The sequence below is a fragment of the Parasteatoda tepidariorum genome, chromosome 11, assembly GCF_982258835.1.
Source record: "Parasteatoda tepidariorum strain Cologne lab strain chromosome 11, Ptep-v5.0, whole genome shotgun sequence".
In the NCBI taxonomy this organism is placed as follows: Eukaryota; Metazoa; Arthropoda; class Arachnida; order Araneae; family Theridiidae; genus Parasteatoda; species Parasteatoda tepidariorum.
The window spans coordinates 83,162,531-83,183,713 of record NC_141765.1 but is presented as its reverse complement, the minus strand read 5'-3'; the positions used below and the strand labels follow the sequence as shown (position 1 = coordinate 83,183,713).

The window sequence follows — 21,183 nt, the reverse complement described above, 5'->3', positions numbered from 1 at the left end:
CACGACGATCAATTTTTTGTAAAAGATATAAATATTTTAAAGTAAACTCTGTTCAACATATTTCACACATTCAATACAAAATAAAAATCGCAGCAAGATTTAGCTGGTAAGTTTAGTTGTAACATTTCTGCAGACAGCATTATTAAAAATTATTATCTTTTCACAAACATGCGTTCTCAATTTTGATTGCCTGTTTTGTGCGTCACTAACCAGAAGTCTTCTGTGATTGGCTATGTGTTATCATTCCATTCTCTTCTTATATATATATATATATAAACTCATGTTTGTGAAAATTGCAACACCATGAAGGACTTACGCGAGTGAGCTGAAATTTTCAGGAAATGCGAAGTACAGCATGATATGCAAATGATTAGAATTTCAGACCCGTAGCGCATGCGTATGCTGACTCAGCCCCCTCATGCGTATGCTGACTCAGCCCCCTCTGTACGGCGGATGGATCCGAATAAATAGACGGTTGTAGCCAAGCGAGAATGGTTATCGGTGGTTATCTGCTAGTGGTAAACGTTAGCTTAGTCATTACTTATGCCTATTCGACGAAAGAGAACGAGATTTCAACAACTTACGGAGTTTAAACGGGGGAGAATCATCGGCCTTCGTGAAGCTGGATTATCTTATCGTGCTGTAGCAGCTCGTGTGCAGCGTAACAGCAGCACAGTGATGCGTGTTTGAAAGCAGTGGATGGACGAGTGTCGGGCAACTCGGAAATCCAGGAGTGGACCCGGAAATGTCTCGTCAGCTCGCGATGATAGACACCTGTTCGGCGTTGCGCTAACGGACCGTACGGCTCCTTCTAGACAACTGGCAGAACGGTGGTCAATAGCTACAGGTGTTTCAATGTGTGCTTTATCAATTCGTAGACGTCTGCTGCAGCGTGGACTGCGCGCAAGGACTCTTATATACAGGATCCCCCTCACGCTGAACCTTCGCCCCCTGCGGCTGCAATGGGCCAACCAGTACAGGGACTGGCGTGCTGATTGGCAGCGTGTCGTGTTTTCTGACGAATCTCGCTTCAATTTGTGGTACCATGATGGCCGCATTCGTGTCAGACGCTATGCCGGTGAACGCCGTCTTGAACGCCGGAGTGCGTTATCGAACGCCACAGTGGACGAACACCCGGAGTTATGGTCTGGGGTGCTATAGTATATCATGGATGATCTCAATTGTTATGAATTGTGGGTAATATGAACAGCAACCGGTACATCAGTGAAGTTCTACAGCCCCAAGCTGTTCTCTTCCTTCAAGCCTTGCCAGGTGCTGTATTTCAACAGGACAATGCCCGCCCTCATATTGCTAGGACTGTTCAATTCTTCCTTGCATCGCGACAGGTACAACTTCTTCCTTGGCCGGCGTATTCCCCGGATTTGTCGCCGATTGAACATGTGTGGGATTTCGTTGGTCGGCGTCTCGCTCGTAATCCTCGTGCTGTTGCTTCTACAGACGAACTTTGGATACGCATACAAACAGTAAGGAATTTTCTTCCTTAGACACACATTCGAAGTTTGCTTGACTCCATGCCACGTCGCGTGGCAGCATTTATTGCGGAGCGTGGTGGCTACACAAAATACTGATTTCGATCTCCTGTTATTGTTTGTTTGCTTTGAAAGTTTAACTCTACTGTGTATTAAATTTCATTCAATTATGACGATTCCTTCATGGTGTTGCAATTTTCACAAACAGGAGTTTTATATATATACATTATATCATTATATATGGAGGCCACTTTCCATAAAGACCACTTTTAACATGTGATTTAAAATTTTTTTACCAAAAATGAAACCAAAAATTTATATTTAACCGAAGAAAAAACAAAAACGCTAATGAAATCTAACAAGTTACAGAAGAAGAACGTGAATGTAATAAAATCAAAATAGGTTTAATTGAAGTTTGAAGATGTTTCTAATAATCGTTATTCAAATCCTTTCCCTTGCTCCTCGTAATCAAACCTGTTTTGTTGTTTATTACACGTGCTTTCTAATTTCGTTATTCTAATTTTCCAGACTTTTCTTTGCTCAAATATCAGTTTGTGACCTTCACAGGAAATATTTATCTACTTTTGATAAGGATTCTAAATATATAAATTAGGGGAGGTCTTTAAAGAATATTCTGTAAACAAATTTCACGTTAATATCAAGGAATATCATCAACTGTTGATATTAACAACTTTAACTGTAAAAAATATCTTGTCAGTTTTTAGTAAAGGAAAAGGAAAGAAAATCTTTCCAATCTGCAACAAAAAGTTATCCTTGTTAGTCGTGGTAATTTTTATTTCCTTTTGTGACCTATTCCTTCCACAATGATATCACACTTTAACGAAATAATATGAGCGAACAGTAACAGAATCTTCTCACGATTTCGTGATAGGAGATGAAAGTTTGATTCAATAACATTCTTCAATAGATCATGTTCATATTTACACATCGGATTAATATTACACTCAGAGCTACGAGACAAGAAAAAGCTGTATACACATTAAATGCTTATATTTTTTATTTTTTTGTCAGCATTTTCTAGACTTCTTCGAGAGATAAAACTCCTGAACCATATGTATTCGAAGTAAAAAAATAAAGATGATAAAATGAAAGCATAAACTTAGCCAAAAATTCTTAATCAAATCAAAATGTTAAAAAAAATGTAGCAGCTCTTTTTTAATTTAATTTCACTTGGTGAATTTCTCAAAAAATGCAATTTTGAGCCTAAATGCGTTTAAAACAATGAGCGTATATCAATGTTTTAATAAAATTATGTTTGCCTTTTTTAAAATTCAATGGGTTAAAGCAAAAGAAAACATAACTATTCAAAAACGTTCATGAGTTGTAACTTATAAGGTTGACACAGATATTATTAAGTAAAAAAGAAACAGTTCAAACTAGCGTGATATAAATCTTAGATATCAATATCTTTCATACTTTTATGGGGTGCAAATGGGGTACGCAATGTGCAAATAATTTTAAAAAAAATTTATTTTTAAAAAGATGTTCAGAATTTCAAAATTATTTAAATGTGATTGTTTTTATCAAGGGTCATTCTTTTGCAAACACTGTAGAAACGTTGAAGATTCCCGTCTTAATTCAAAATTATCCTGCATTCTCTTTCTGTGATGTTCTTCTACAATTTGTATTAACTGTTCTACTAATTGCCAAAAGTATTTAAACCATTCTTTGCACTAAGCTCACACAGATTTCTACATATATGAAGGAAAAGAATGAGCAATATATTTGATATCAAAATAGCAAATAAATAACGAATAATAGTTTGAATGTCACATTGAAAATTGAAGGATACCCTTATTTTATGCATTATATTTCTATACTTTCAGTAGACCTGAAAAAAAGTAAGTAAATTGAAGTAGGTAACAACATCATGGGACTTGAAAAAAAGAATGCAAACGAAAGAGAAGCAAAAAAGTAGAAAGTAAAAAAATAAGAAGTCTTAAAATAGGAAGAGTAGAACTAAGACTATGCATTGAGTAGCTGTAGTTGTAGTTCATTTACGTCGCACTGGAACCTATTGGCGACGGTCTGGGAGACATTCCTGAGGATGATCCGAAGGCATGCCATCACAATTTTGATCCTCTGCAGAGAAGATGCCCCCCCCCCCCGCTTCTGTAACCCGACGACCTGCACGTGAAGTCGAGCACTTTAAGGTAGAACAGTTTAACGAGGGTCAATACCACGCACCCTCGGTCCCTACATAGACTGATCCAAGTGGTCACCGACCCGCAGACTGACCGTAGTCAGTGATATTTGACTTCGGTGATCTGCTGGGAACCGTGTCTTAACGATCAGCCCACTGCGAGACGACTATACATTGAGATGGTCAGGTTATGAGCTAAAAAAGAAAAAGTAGTTGCTGTTAATAAATTTCCATTCATTCTTGCGTAAAAGCGTCGGTGCTTTTTCGTATCACAGAACATGAAGCTCAAATTAGACTTAAATATAGTAAAAATTAAAACTACAGCTGGGCTTTCCGAAATACAAAAGAGCAGGATTACAACAGAGAAAGTTGCAGACTTGTGTACCAAAGTCACAGCACAACTTCAAGGGCTTAGAAGTAAATATCATGAAAACGTTTAATTGAAGTGGGATAAAGGTTACAGAAATCCATACTGAAGAATGAAAAATGCATCCTGCGTCATGGCAGGAATCAAACCCTCTACCACGATATTACAATACCTCTAAACCTTGGAGACTTCAGAATCTACGAACAGCAAGCAAAATAAGAGCTTAATAAAAAACAGACACCAGTATTAGTTACAACAAAGATATTCTTATATATATATATATAGGACTGCAGTTTTTTTTTCTCAAAGGAGTTCTGTCACATTAAAGAACGGATAGCACATATCACAGAACGACAGGGCAAAGAGGTAATAAAAAATAAATCCTGGGCTTCGACGGGAATCGAACTCACTACCTTACCCTTCTAAGATTTTTGTTGTTGTTGTTGATGTTACTTTACGTCGCACTAGAGCTGCACAATGGGCTATTGGCGACGGTCTGGGAAACATCCCGGAGGATGATCCGAAGACATGCCATCACAATTTTGATCCTCTGCGGAAGGGATGGCACCCCCGCTTCGGTAGCCCGACGACCTGCGCGCGAAGTCGAGCACTTCACGGTAGCACAGTTTAACGAGGACCCATACCGCACACCCTCGGTCCCTACGCAGACTGATCCAAGTGGTCACCCACCCTCACACTGACCGTAGCCAGTGATGCTTGACTTCGGTGATCTGCTGGGAACCGTGTCTCAACGATCAGTCCACTGCGGGACACCCTTCTAAGAATGAGATGGAAGGCCATTAACATGAAGTCTTAAAAGCACCTAATCTGAGCTTAAAGCTTAAGGAAAAATAAGTGAGATTAAGAAAATGAAGCACTCGGGAAGCATACCAAAAAAAATATTTAATACACAATTTTATCAGGTTGTAAAAAACTGATCGTTAAGACACGGTTCTCGGCAGATCACCGAAGTCGAGCATCACTGGCTGCAGTCAGTGTGCGGGTGGGTGACCACTTGGATCAGCCTGCGTAGGGACCGAGGGTGTGCGGTATGGGTCCTCGTTAAACTATTCTACCGTAAAGTGCTCGACTTCGCGTTCGTCGGGCTACCGAAGCGGGGTGCCATCCCCTCTGCAGAGGATCAAAATTGGGATGGCATGTCTTCGGATCATCCTCAGGGATGTTTCCCAGACCGTCTCCAATAGCCCATTGTGCAGCTCTAGTGCGACGTAAATGAACTACAACTACCACAACAACTATATATAAAAAAAATTTAAATCACTCGTCGTTCGTTAACTGTTTAAAAATTCAAAAGAATTGAAGAAACTTACAATTTGAAAACATTCAGTTTCGCTCTTTCCGCACTGCATTCCTAAAAATCATAGGAAATTTTCTGATATTTTTAATTTTTAACAAGATGTTGCAATATTAGGTAGCTATTATTTTGCAATAGCTGCCTTATCTATTTGTTTTTATAACAAATTTTATTGATTTCATCAAATATGTTTAATGGAGTTGAATTACGTTTGAACTCAGAAAAACTACTTCCGATTAGAATTATGATCAGTGCTATAGATTGAAAGAAAAGAATGTGTCTATATATTGCAAATAGTTTATTCTGCATCACTAGTGCGACGTAAATAAAGAACTTACCTATAAATAGCAAGTTACAAAAAACAGATTGTAAGTATTATATTTAGTATATATTTCACTTTATAAACTTATTAATTTGAAAGATTTTGCAGATTTTTTAAAATTTCAATTATGATTTACTTCATAGTTCATAACATGAATATAATTGCTTCATAAGTAAAGAAAACATAAATTTGAGTTCCATTCTGTCTATATGAGTTTTGAAGGTGTTTAAAAACATAATAACTAAGTAACTCGATGTCTTACTAATACAGATGTTGCATGCACTGATTACGTTTTTAATAAGTGAACTTTATTTTTGAAGTATTGTGAAATAAGAATTTTTCAGTAGTTGTAACTTTAATCTCGCTGATTTCTCAAATTGCAAAATTTTATATGATTTCTGATTTCATTCAAGCATGAGTTCACGAATAAAATTACAAACTTTAATTACAAACTTCGACGCGAAGATTGTTTTATAAAAATTTCAGTTCACCTTATCACCAATTATCACTCATCTACTTTACTCCAAAGGGGTGATGAGTGGCGTAGTGAAGCACAACGAATGTTCTTAACAATACTCCGTAGAAAGTAGCTGCAACTATTTTAGTACTCAGTAAAACAAATGTATCACAGTAAGATAGAGCCGTGATGGCTCAGGGGATAGAGTGTTTACCTTCCAAGAAGGTGAACTAGGTTTGAATCCCAGCGATGGCTGATCTATACGAATTCCGCGTTCGGCTTGCACCGACTACAGGGCTGACGTTAAACATCCTCAGTGGTAGACGGAGAGTCCCCTTGCCGTCAGGCTAACCTTGAGAGGTTTTCGTATTTTCCCTCCCCATGTAACGCAAATTCAAAAAAAGTCCTCCACAAAGGTAAATTTCTACCAATGCTTGATCCAGGAGTTCCCTTATTTTCTGAATTATGTTCAAAATTACAAAGCTACGACGTTGAAAATTGGTAGTCGTAAACTCAGAAGTGTGTCGGATGTTCAACGACGGATATAAAATAAAATAAGATAGAGCTGTAGTAGCTCAGGGAATAGAGTGTTTGCCTCCCAATGTGATGACCTACATTTGAATCCCAGGGGTGGTTGGCTGATACGCAACGACCACAGTGATGAAGTAAAATATCATCAGGGGTAGACGGATCATGAGTTAGAATCTCCTTGCCATCGGGCTAATCCTGGGAGGTTTTTGCGGCTTTTATCCCTTGTAATGCAAGCGTGGGTTAGTTCCATCAAAAAAGTCCTTCGCCAAGTCTAGTTTGACTCTATGCTTAATCCAGGAATTCCCTTGTCTTCTGGGTTGGTTTCAAAATTGTTGAATCAAAAACGGATTTGAACATTGACATTCGCAAACTCAGAATCAGGTCTTCTGTTCAGCACTGGTTATAAAACAAAATAAAATTACAGTGGGATGATACGAAACACATAAGAGTTTGGGAAATTATTTTTATGTATATGAAATTATATTACGTTTCTGTATATGAAAAGCAGAATTGAAGACAGCAACAAACTTCACGTTATTTCATAAACAATTTCAGACATATCATAATCTTGCCAACATTGGAGTTTTTGGGATCGAAAATATTTAACATATTGTAACGTGATATTGTAAATTATTTTGAATTTTAGGTACTTGTGAATGTGTGGGCACATTCAATTATTTGTGCTAAGATTTAACTACGCACTTTAAAATGGATATGAACGCTCAATTTGGTGTTAACTTGTAAAAAAAAAAGCTGTCCTTTCACGCGATTTTTGTATTGTTCAACATAAAATTCAGAGCGATATTACATCACAGCTTTTATAGTGAACTAATCTAAAATTTGAGTATTTCTTTTTTTTTTTTTAATAACGGCTGGCACTGAACTGAACTTTAGTTCTTCGCCTTAGAAGATGCCGGAAGTGTTGCTCATTTATCGTTACCCAGTGGGCACCTGTGATCCAATGTCACGGAGGCGAGCAACATTACCCACTCCCCACTGCCACAAATACCCGTTCATAGGGTGGGCCACATTCATACATTCACACGTCAGAATACAGCACAGAGAGAGAGAAACATCCATATCCAGAGCGGGATTCGAACCCGCAGCCATTGGCTTCGCAGTCAGGCGCGCTAACCACTTGGCCACCTGGCCGGTGAAAAATTAGAGTATTTATAGTTTTGTTAGAAGAAGCGACAGTATTTATACGACATCGTGAATTGAATTGAATGTGGGGTTTAGTGGCACAAGGTCCAAAAAAGGAATACGACATCGTGATTGATAGCGACATTTTAATTTCGTGACAAGCGTATTTTGCAATTGTCTAAAATTGCATTATTTAATATTTTTCTGATGAGACGAAAAACAAATTGTGTGTGTGTGATTTTTGTGATGTGACAAAATCTATGTCTTTAGCTCTCCATCTATGTGAAAAATTTGAATAAATGTGTTTGATATACCAAAAGGTTTTAAAATATCACGCAATAATAAAACGGATTATTTTCCCATTTTTATTAACAGAAAGTCACCTAAATTACAATACATAAGAACTGACAATCACTCACTTTATTTGAATGAGTGCAAACGTAAAAGTTAAATATGCCATTAAATATGCAAATCACATTTCCAACAATAAATGATTAAATGGACGGTAAACTTCCCTTCAAAGTAACAGAGAAACTTATGCACCGGAAATACATTTTATATTTACAAAGTGAAATATTTTTATAGTTTAGGAGTTGTAGACCATTCTTTAAACTCAAATACTCAAACAAGCTGTACAAATTTTGTAAAAAAATTAAAGAAAAAAATTAAATGTTGATAAAGTGGGACAGAGCATATTCAAATGAAAATTTCCACAATATCTAGGAATTGTTTTCCATTTCTTTTGATTTTTTGTTTTGTTTTTGAGAAAGGAATATAAATTATTTTAGCGTAGAGCCACATGAATCTAGAATCCTTTGATCCATCCACAACGCGCATGACAAATAAGCCATTCGATAGATGGAAAATAGTACTGCAAGTGCGAAAGTGGCTTTAATTTTTGATATTATTGGGATGTTTCAATTTTTTATTGGATCATAAACATTTATATTATTTGCATTGATTACAGAACACATAAGGATATTTAAAGAAAACAAAAATTTTCCTACACTAAATTTTAAAATACAGCAATTTATGGATTTTAATAAACTTTGAGCACTTATAAATAAATAAGAAATATATCTGATCTAAGGAATACATATTCTTTAAAATTTCACTTTTCTTTACTTTAAAGCTTAGCAGGACGGATTAGTTAAGGAATTTAACGTACTGTTTGGACGGTTTCATTCAATACACTTTGATACAAAAATATAACTATGAAGTATCACTGCATAGTTTCTGAAAACAGAACATTTATATGCATGTTACATAATTCAAAAAATATAAATTATATGTGTATACCATAGTATTTTTTAATACCATACATCAATTTGCAACAATATTTGTACATCACATTGCATTTGAAACTGTTTAATTCAATATGTTTTTATGTTTTAATAAATGCAAACTTCATTTTTTTAATATTCCATCTTTCTCAGTAGTGATTCAACCGATTTCTACAGCGTTTTATTTTTTCCTCGCTTAAATATAATTTATGCGTTCCAAATATGTATCATTTTTTTACTTTATCTTCGCCAAATTTTTTTTAAATATATTTTATTGGTGATCATTATGAATCACCCTGTATGTCTCAAAGATTTGAACTTCAAACTTCTCAAGGGGTTATAATAACTTTAATTTAAAGTAAAAACCATTTCTCAATTGAAAAATAAATTCGTTGAATAATTCTAAAAACAGGATGTATTTACGAGGAGACATCAAATGTAATTTATATTTCCGACTTGTATAATTATTTTGCGTTAAAATACGTTTGTTAAAAATAATTAAAGTTATTGATAGATGTTAGATGTGATTCGAGTGCAATTTAAAATTAATTTATTAAGCAGAAATCAATTTTTTTTATTTGACTTATATTTTTCCAGATTATACCGTAAAAAATGTTAAATAGTCTCGAAAGGGAATCATTTCATAATATATTACAAATATTGCTGAAAATTACTACATTTTGCATTTATGTTTAAAAAGTAATGTAATAAGTTAAAAGATGAAAAGGTATACATTTATTATTATTAAATACAGGAAAGTGCAAGATCATGATCATATAAATAAATTCAACTTTGGTAAAATAGTAACAACATTTACATCTATACATCAATGAGTACTTTGTTTATAGCAATAATTTATTGTATGGCTACAATTCGAGATTTTTGTTTCATTTTTACTTTCTAAATTCTATATTAATTACACGTGATACTTTTAGTCTTTAGATACAAAGATTATTCAATGATTTTACTAAAAAATGAAAACAATTCAAAGTTTATTAGAATCAGGATTGATACTTTGTTTTCTTCAATGCCAAAAGTTTATTTTAAACAATCAATTTACTCAGTTGGGAGCTTATTGGAATCTTCCCTTATAAAATAAGTAAGGCTGAAGTCCGAATTTTTAAAAATATTTTAGGTATGAATTTAAATATTGCGAAAACTTCAATAAAAGTGCTAAAATCTCAATAACAAAAATTTTGTTTGAAGCAAATTAAATTTTGGGACGTAACGCAAAATATTAAAAAAAAAATCAAGGTGATATAACATTCTAAAAAAAGTCGTTGAATTATTATACTAACTAAAATACTTACAAAATACAAACTAGTAAAAAAGTTTAAAATTTTTATGGGAATTGCAAAAAGTTGCTTTTAAGTTGAACTCAAAAATCAAAGAATTACTTCATTAACAACCAAAGACTTACGTGTTTTTTTTCTTGGTAAAATTTGAATAAAGGTAATTAAAAATTAAATAAGTCAAATTTATGACAAGAGAATTATTTTTGTGATTTTGTGACGCGTTTTTGGAACAGTCAGGTCCGATTTTAGGACAGTCCGGATAGACGCGTTGCAGTTGCTTGTGAGAGGCGTGTTATATTTTAACGATTTTAAAGAGAATACTTTATTTTTATACTCCGAAAATTATTCCCTCTCACTGTAAAGTCTGACTTGTAGAAAATAATTTTAGAGAAAATTAGATATACATTGTTTGTGACTCAATGAGCACTCGCCCCCTCCCCCCCCCCCCCGGAGCTGTGTTTTTTAACTGGTGCAATTGAAAAACTTAAGGGAAGAAGGTTTGCTGTGATAATTTAGTGAATTTATAAACACGCGTAAAAATAAAAGTCTGGCAACAGCAGGAAATTGTTTACAAAGCACATATTCGTTATCAGCACCGTCTTGATTAATAACCTGGCAGAAAAAAAGTTATATTCATACAACAGACCATAATATGTTTTTTAATCCAAATATCTTACTTTTTCAGATTGTCACATGTTATTTATTTCTATTAAGATTTTTAATTGTCTATAATTCCAGCAATTTTTTAAACTGATTAACCTTCATCCAACCACGTAGTGAGACTAAGTCACCCTAAAAAAAAATTTCCCAGAATTTTTAAATCTATGTTCGGTACTGAAATTTTCCTTGATATTTAATATATTATACATCATCGAAGCAATTTTCGCAATTTATGTCGCGTAGATTTATATTTAATTATTTTTTTTCGCATTAATCGATAAGTAAAATAAAACCTGGCTGAAATTTCAGAGAGCCGATATAATTGCTCGCTTATTATTCAAGTCAAAAACTTAAGTTTGCAATTACATTAAAGTTTGTCCCATTTTCAGAAAGTTGAAACCTAAATTCTCTAAAACTAAATTTGCATAAACCGTTTTTCAAAAGATTGATAAATATTTCAATTGAAGGGAAGAAGAAAATGCATGAGTACTTTCTTTTATAGACTGCTGAAAGAAAGCAATTAAATATTTAAGTGAATTTATTTTTAGATTTGAATCAATAAAATAAATTAATTAATTTTCTTAGTAGGAGAATTTAAGATTTGAATGACTAATGCACACTGGAAGATTTAAAGAAAATCACTGTTTTTTTGATAAATAGAGATCTTTAGTTTTAAAACCAGCTTAGATTATTATAGATAATCCAAAGTATTTTTTTAAACTAGCTTTCTTTAGATTTTTAAAAATATTATTATAAAAACTATTTTCTTATTTTTTAGTTTCTTGAATAAAAACAGCGACCACAATACAAAACATATCATTAGTTTTCTGTTACAAAATTAGAAAAAAATCATCTCAGCTCGTATTTAAAATAGTTCTGTTAACATAAATATTAGAATGTTTTGATGAGGAAAACATAACTTTACGCGTTATTCAATCTCATTACTTTCTAATAAGCATCATAAATATTGACTCAAATGCAAACTCTGTAAAGACATAAAGTAGGCATTTAAACCAATCGCCTCAACCGTAGTCGTGAATTTTCTGTAAGTTGTTAAGTAAGAGAGCATTATTTCCTCGAAACTCGACTTTTAGTATTAGCTTCCCAAAACACCACGCACTTGATATAATAAGTGACATTTGATGTAGTTTCTTTATTGAAAGACTTTTTAAGGGTATTTTGTAAAGTCGGATCTTTCCACTCTATTGAGCTAACTCACAATGAGCGTCATCAGATAAATGATACAATAAACACAAATTTACACAACCTTTGGTTTTATAAAAGTTTGAGGCACAAACAAAGCAAAACTGTTCATATAGTTCAAAAATATTTTGTTGTCAAAGATGGCATTTGCCCACCACCCGAACTGTTACTGTCAACTTGACTAAATGATGAAAGACAAGAAATTGGAAAAGTTTTAAGTCATGAAAACAATCTGCAGTTATTCAAATGAAATCAATAGAATGTCCGTTCAGTGTAATTTCACGAAACGAGTTTTAAAGTTTCATGATAAATTCTTTGGACGTTGCCATGTTAGAAAATCCACTGCTGCATTTTCTCTCAGCCACAGTATTATAAATATTCTATAAGTTTTTGTGTCGCTCATTTAACTCAACTCACTTCCCCATTCGCTTTTCTCAACAACTCCATACGCACTTCATGTTCTCGAGCTTTAAGTCTTAGAGCAGCTATGCTCGAACTTCTTCGATCAAAATCCACAGGACTTGTAGCTGGTGGTGATACGGGAGAACCAGTTGATGAACGTGGCAATGCTGCGGGTGGAGTTACAGTAGGGGATGGTTGTGAAACAGTTGCAGGAGCAGAATTAGCACTTGCAGTGCTCGTCGCAAGTAGGCTAGGATATGGTTCCGTGGCAACAGGACTTAGTTCAGGAGAAGTTGTAAGCTTTGGCCTGTTCTGTGCTGATAAGTTAGCGAGTAATGTTTGAAATGATGTTGGAGGAAATGAACCAGTTACGGAATAAGGTGAAGATAATGCTGCTGGAAATAAGCTAGTGTAAGGCAAATCTCGAAGGGAATAGCCAGCTTGAGTCAAGAAACTAGGAGCTGGGCGAAACAGTCCTGATAAGCCAGGTGGTGGTAAATAAGGTGGAGGAAATTGTGGATGATGGTGATGGTGAGCTACTGCTGCTGCGTTCAAAAGACCAAGGTCATACGATCTAGGATAGCTCAGAGCACTGAATGGTTTTCCAGATCCTGGTGCAGATGCTGGTAAGGACGGTAGCGCTGTAGATGCTGAATAGGGATTGTAGCCTTGACTTTGTGATTGTCCACCAGCTGCTTTTTCTTGCTTCCGCCATTTTGCTCGGCGATTTTGAAACCATACCTATAAGTAAAGGGAGAAATATGTTACAATATATTTTTACCCACAAATTTCATTAATCACTACACTTACTTATTTTAATTTTTAGTAAATATTTATTATTTTATTTAATAATAGTCGAACAAATTATGAATCGTAAGGTATACAACTTTTTATATCATTTTATTGAGTATAATTTTTAATGACATCGCATACCATACAATTCAAAGATTTTTCGACTATTGTTAAATAAAAAAACTACAAATGTCTTCTAAAAGTTGCATGGAATTATCTTTGAATAAATGAATTTTATAACTGTGTGCAAAAATGTTTAAATTCGCTTAAGAAGTTCTCGAGATTTGGTGAAATACGCAAAAAGTAAAGTTAACATTAAGGGGTCTCAACTTCGAACCGCTTTCCTGACCAAACTATTGGAACCATATTTCAGATGGCTACCTACCATATTTTGAAGATTCATATCCGTCGAACAAAAGGTATGATCATTCAGAAAAATGACGTTTTTGTTCGTAATCTGCTTTCGAAACCTAAAATATCGCCTGCATTAAATAATAAGCATATTTGAGGTCATCTCTTTGAGCCATTAAGATAGAGTCCTAGAACATAAAGATCCGATCGTTAGATCAAAAGTCATTTAGGACGGTCCATTTATTTACTTATTTTTTGCCCATTGTACTTTAAAAACGATGATATATGATGAAAATTTTTATTTTGCACTTTTTGTAAACACATAAAAACACGCAAAAAGTTTAACGTTCTCATTCTAAACGCCATAAATAAAATTAATATAATTACCTCACTTTTCGCTTAAAATGAAAAGTTGTCTTTTTTCTATAAAAAATCCTCCAATGCAATTAAAATAAATACTTTTAAAAATTAAAAAAACTTAGTTACTACTCAAAGTGAACAAAAGAGCAAACAGATGGTGAAGAGAAACTTGAGATTTATAATAGATCATTAGCGTCTTGAAGCAGATGATTTGCAACAACAGAAGAGAGAGTTTTTAAGCGGTCTCTTCAAAATCTTTGTCACCTAATTAGCCATTTCAAGCGGGTGATAATAGAGGTAACATGGTGTATACATTAGCAATAGGATTAGCATCCGCGGCGACTATGTTTGTATTAGTGACTATAAACATTTCAAATAAGGCTATCGCATTATGCAAGCGGCTGCTTTTACTGTTCTGTGCTAATAGCATATCCAGGATTTGCATTCGAAAAGAGCGTTTTCTTTCTTTGGAGAAAGAGAAGCTGAAGTTTTTTTTTTATTTTATTTTGTTTTACTGCGTGCTTAAGTCACACGTAGGTTACACAATGCTGTAACCACCGTGAATTAGTGAATGTAGATGGGTAGTTTTAAAAAGAGAAGAAGAAAAAAAGAATCTTAAATATTGATTTCGTTTTTAGACTTCTTATGACCCACATAAACCAGTTCTCGAATCATTTTTCTATCCAACTAAAGTCGTATTTATTAAAGTAATTCTTCTAGAATAATTTAAAACAATGAAGAAAATGCTAGATAAGGAAGTTCAAATATAATTCCATATCCCATTATGAATTGTGGAAAATGAATTCTGTGATTAATCAATTACTTTTTCGTGGGGAATATAAGCTTAAAATTTTTATAACCGTATAAAATAGGAAAATATAGCATAAAGATGACATTTTATGAAATTGATTTGCGTAACGTAACTTACTAAAGTTTATGCGATTTATTTATTTGCTAATTTGAAAAATATATAAATAAAAAATAATTCTCGTCATGAAAATATGATGCTTTATTTAGTTGAAAAAGAATAAATATGGTGCAGTATTTAAACTATTGTAGAAAGAGGCTCATTTGCGAATTTTCTTACTGCAAGCTAATTAACTAAGATTTTTGATTTCAAACACAATCATAATTTATGCTAAATGAAAATAATATAGAAAAAAAAAAGTGATAGATGATAAATAAATTATAAAAAGGCGTCTTTTTTCATTATTCAAAATAAAATCTAATTGCTTTGAATTATATACTACCTAAACTACATAGTATAGTTTAATTATTATTAAACCTAAATTATTAGTTTCCCTTTTTAACATATCATTCAAGTACTTTTAAAAACTTTTATGTGAATTTTGCAGTTTTTTGTATTTTATATATATATATATATATATATATATATATATATATATATATATATATATATATATATATATATATATAATATTACTTCAAGATTATTTAAGTCTTTTAATGTATTTGAATATATTTTTCCTGTAAGGACTAAAGAAATTTTATGTTAAATACATCGCTAAGAGCATTAATTAAGCATTTAAATACTGATTTTCTGAAATATGATTCTTATAATACTGTTAATAATATAAAAATTATATTTGCATGTCATAATTAAGTTTTGAAATGTTTGTTTATTTAGATATTATTATATTAAATATTATTCCATTTAAATATCAAGATGTTTAATTATTTAATTAAAATCTTAATATTTATCTTTCAAATTTTTTATTACAGTTCAATAATAGCATTTAAATAAATTTCCAAATTAATCTACAATACTTTATTAAATTTTGATTTAGTAATTTTTTTTGAAGTATTTATTAAGGTTTAAGTTAGTAATTATTAATAAGTAATCATTTTTGAACTCATGTCAATTAACTACCATAAATTTGGATAATATAATTGAACATTAAAACTCTCTAATCTAAAATGACGTGTTATTAAATGAAAATGTGTTTCATGTGAGCTCTTAATACTGTTAATCGAAGATGGACATATATAACAAGACGGAAATGACATTATCAATTGCAGGAAATTATAAGAAGTCATTAATCTTCAGAGAAGTCGAAGTAGGGAAACGTTTGTTATTATCGACCCCAATTAATCGATAGAACAAGAATCATTGACAAAGGTCAACGAATAAATCACTCATCAAGTCTGAATAAGATGAAAATAATCATTTCATACATTTATCATATTGAAACATTTTTCTATATCAGAGAATTGATTGGAATCTTAAAGATAAATGATATTTTTCAGCTATGTACATGGAGAAAAAACATTCTGGTAATATTACTATACTTGTATGGTAATGACATTTCTCGTAAAAAACGTAATTATGGTAATAAAACCCAAATATGTGTTATTTAAACCATTTATTCGGTAATTTCTCCATTCATATAGTAAGATCTACAGGAAATTCTGGTTTTCAAAATTATGGTTCCTATTATCACACAATTAGTAAAAATACAAAATTGAAAAGTAAATTTAACCGAATAAGTGGTCTTAATGCTATGCTCTAATGTATAATGATAAAACTACCTAACAGAATGGTACTAAAACCGTTATTTATTGTTAAGTTTACTAAAAGTCATCACCACAGAGCTTCGGTAAAGATTACCGTGTTTTTTTATGTTCCCATAGAGCCAGAAACATGGTAAATATTACTTTATTCTGGTAATTTTAACCATAATTTTTCTCAGTATAGCAGTATTAAAAAAATTATGAACAAGTCTATATTATTTCATTTTTAGATTTAAGATATTTATAAGACTTAATGCGTTGCTGAAAACTTTTAATTCGACGATCGTGCTTGTAAACAGTTGAAGAAAAATGTGTTTCTGACTATCATTTGAAATTGAGCGTAAGTCGTAAATTTCGAAGCTAAAATTATCACGTTTTTTGCATGAAAACAGTCGACGGCTGTAACCGTCATTTACAGGGAAAAACACATTTCGCTCTGTTCATAAAATCAACACATTCACAGAAATATACTTTTCAGCTGAGAGAACTTAGCACATACGACAATTATAGCTGCCATTTGTTTGTTCCAAATTGTGTAAAACATAAAATATCAAGACAAAAGAAAGAAAGAAGAAAAAAACGATGCGTAATTTGAAATCTTAAGCCTTTTTTTCAATGTATTACAGAATAAATAATTAACAAATAAATGCATTAATACCTACAGTGTATTAATGATGTTATTTTTTTGCAAATTAAAATGGGCAAGATAACTATAGCCGTCATTTACAGCAACATGTTGAGGAAATAAATAATTAACAAATGAAATAGAACGTATAATAAGATCGAAACTTATTCAGAGTGGCCTGTAATTACCATTTTTGATGTAAATATTTTAAATCCTTGTCAGAAATATTGTAAAACAAAGTATTAATTTGAGAAACAGATTATTATTTAAGCGAGTAAGAAACAAAACTCTATAAAAATTTATCGAATCACTAGTAAGGAAGGGGGAATTGAAATAGAAAAAAGAAAGTTTGATTGCCTTAGAAACTTGGATGTATTTGCTATAAACACTTTTAATCAACAACTCCTTTTTTTCTGCAATCAAGCTGGTTTTGATCTCTACATGCACGCTTTTATCAGTAGCAGTGATTTCGATATACATTTTGTTCTGTCCTTGCTTAAATTAACTACCCTTGCATACTTTTTTACTTCATTTTTTTTACAAGGATTCAAAAAATGCATATGAAAGGTGGTTATTACGGATGACTTTAAATCAAAAACAGTATAGTTACAGATTTACTGTAGTGAAAACTTTCTAAGTAAAAGTTTTGTCAGTACCTTTGTAACGCTGCTTTAAACTTAAATGAATGATCCCTATTTTGTCTAGATTAAGTTGCAAACATGTTCTAACTTTTTGCAAGTTTTATTTTTATTCATGTATTTTTTTTTTTTTTTTTTTTTTTTTTTTTTTTTTTTTGCGAAATTGTTTCTTTTTACTTCGTTTAATATTCAAAAATTTAAATGTCGAAAATACTTAAAGATTTTGTTTATTTAATTGGCAATTTGCTTTCGAAAATAATGTATCTATATAATGAAAATATGTATTAAATGAAATACATTAGCTTTTCTACCAAAGGTAATGAAAATTACTTGATTTCTAATCAAAGCTAGCAATTAAATAAAGTATATACCAGAATTATATAAAGTATATAACCGAACTGAAGCATGTGTATTAAAAAGTTTAAATCCAAACTATATATTTTGAAAGATTCAAACAAATTTAAACGTTAATAAAGCGAATTTGTTTTAAAAAAATATTAAAATATCTTAGGCCTAGCTGAGAGATTTTTTGTCTCTCTCTTGAAAAATTTTTCAAACTAAGAATTTGTTGATTTCGCAACACCTAAAACATATTAGCTGCAAGTAGAAAAATGTTACAACTTACAACACTTTTTATACTAAATAGACGATTTTTGAAAACATGTTTTAAATAGATGTTTTTGTAGACTTCTATACAAGTAAAAATACTTAAACAACTAACTGTTTCTTAAAAAAAAAAGAGCTATAAATGTGACAAAGTAATAAATAAAGAAAATATTCTCACTTAATTGGAGTTTGAATGCCTATATTTATATAATTATAAACATTTAAGTGCCCAGATATATCGCTACTAGACTTACAGGAGCGTCTGCAATTCATTAAACTTTTTAAACACAAAATCACATGTGACGGTAACGAAAATGATAGTTGTTTAACACAGAAGAAATGTTCGCTTACAATTTGAAAGGTAGTTTTTATTTCAAGAGGGAAAAAAACATGTTGTTAAAAAAATCTCGCCGACAAATATCATTATTTTAAGTAACCACCAAACAGTTTAACTACCTACGTGCATTTCCTGTCCTCTATTTTACCCTCGTTCAATTTTTAAGCGATTCGCCACTTATCCATTTTCAGAGGTATCTTCTAATTGGAAAGCAAGAGTCTAATTCAAAGCAATAATCGGAATGGGACACTAGCCTCTGGCCTTACGTCTGGGAACCCTTTTGTGATAAATGATATCTAAAGGGGGGATGACAGCTCTCCAACATACTGTTTCAGATATCGTTATTCATAATTGGCGTTTCAATGCTATTGTTGGCGATAAATCTATCAGAATCATATCCGATGTAGAATTTATTTCAAATTTAATGCATTTTCTTATTTTTTTCAAAGAATTCAATTTATTCAATGAAGTACGGGAAATAGCATTTTCGAATAAATTAATATGCTGATTAATCTCTACTGTTCAGTGAATTTTTATATCTATGTTTGATTTTTTGGCATGTTTGAGACATATAAATAATGAACAGAAATCATTCGTGGTCTCCATAAAAAAAATTTTTTTTTCGTTTTCTTTAAATTAAAATTGTGAACGTAATGAACAATTTTTGCTGTTATGGTTACTATAATTATGATGTGACAAGATGTATTATCTAATATGTTTCAGTACTGTATCAAATACTGTATCAGTGAGATTTGATACCCATGTTTGATTTTTTGGGCTGTTTGAGACATATAAATAATGAACAAAAATCATTCGTGGTCTCCATAAAAAAAAATTTTTTTTCGTTTTCTTTAAATTAAAATTGTGAACGTAATGAACAATTTTTGCTGTTATGGTTACTATAATTATGATGTGACAAGATGTATTATCTAATATGTTTCAGTACTGTATCAAATACTGTATCAGTGAGATTTGATACCCATGTTTGATTTTTTGGGCTGTTTGAGACATATAAATAATGAACAAAAATCATTCGTGGTCTCCATAAAAAAAAATTTTTTTTCGTTTTCTTTAAATCAAAATTGTGAACGTAATGAACAATTTTTGCTGTTATGGTTACTATAATTATGATGTGACAAGATGTATTATCTAATATGTTTCAGTACTGTATCAAATACTGTATCAGTGAGATTTGATACCCATGTTTGATTTTTTGGGCTGTTTGAGACATATAAATAATGAACAAAAATCATTCGTGGTCTCCATAAAAAAAAATTTTTTTTCGTTTTCTTTAAATTAAAATTGTGAACGTAATGAACAATTTTTGCTGTTATGGTTACTATAATTATGATGTGACAAGATGTATTATCTAATATGTTTCAGTACTGTGTCAAATACTGTATCAGTGAGATTTGATACCCATGTTTGATTTTTTGGGCTGTTTGAGACATATAAATAATGAACAAAAATCATTCGTGGTCTCCATAAAAAAAAATTTTTTTTCGTTTTCTTTAAATTAAAATTGTGAACGTAATGAACAATTTTTGCTGTTATGGTTACTATAATTATGATGTGACAAGATGTATTATCTAATATGTTTCAGTACTGTATCAAATACTGTATCAGTGAGTTTTGATACCCATGTTTGATTTTTTGGCCTGTTTGAGACACATAAATAATGAAAAGAAATCATTCGTGGTCTCTATAAATGATTCTTTCGTGTCCTTTAAATTAAGATTGCGAACGTAATGAACGATCTTTGTTGTTATTGTTACTATAACTATGATATGACACGATGTATTATCTAATATGCTTTAGTACTGTATCAAAAAAATTTTGAGATTTTGACATTAAATTTAAAAGTTGGTTCATACATTTAAATTATTGAAAGCTACGATTCTGTGAATAATTATATTTCAATTATATTTCAAATTATATTTCAAACAAGCGAGAAAACAGAGTTAAAAATTAATCTCGCGGAATAGCAAAGCCGAAACTCTAAAATTGAAGTGAATTACTTTTTGCATTTTTATTTTGACTTTGAAACATTTTGAATTATATTTGTACATTTTTATGACTCTTTGTATAGATCTTGTTACCTCATCATCAAGAAATTTGAGCCAGATATTAAAATTTTATTGTCTTTAGTATAGAATAACTTTTTGTATGGAATAACTTTAAATAAATTTTCAATATGGAATAATAGAAGACATAATTTCAAATCTAAGATCTACAACATTTAGTTAGTTTTTAAGCAATATATGCATTAAAATAATCACCTGTTGCCGTTCAATTAAATAAACGGAATCT

The 21,183-nt window shown here is 31.6% G+C and overlaps 1 protein-coding gene across 2 annotated transcripts in view; it reads right to left on the bottom strand.

Moving 5' to 3' along the window:
* Positions 1 to 8,135: 8,135 nt before the first annotated feature.
* LOC107448374 (uncharacterized) overlaps positions 8,136 to 21,183 on the bottom strand; it is a 188,723-nt gene continuing 175,675 nt past the window's right edge. For both annotated transcript variants that reach the window (XM_043045785.3, XM_016063543.4), the window contains exon 4: positions 8,136 to 13,373. In XM_043045785.3, coding sequence (XP_042901719.1) covers positions 12,639 to 13,373 — 735 coding nt within the window. In that variant the 3' untranslated portion in view covers positions 8,136 to 12,638. The remainder of the gene's footprint in view (positions 13,374 to 21,183) is intronic.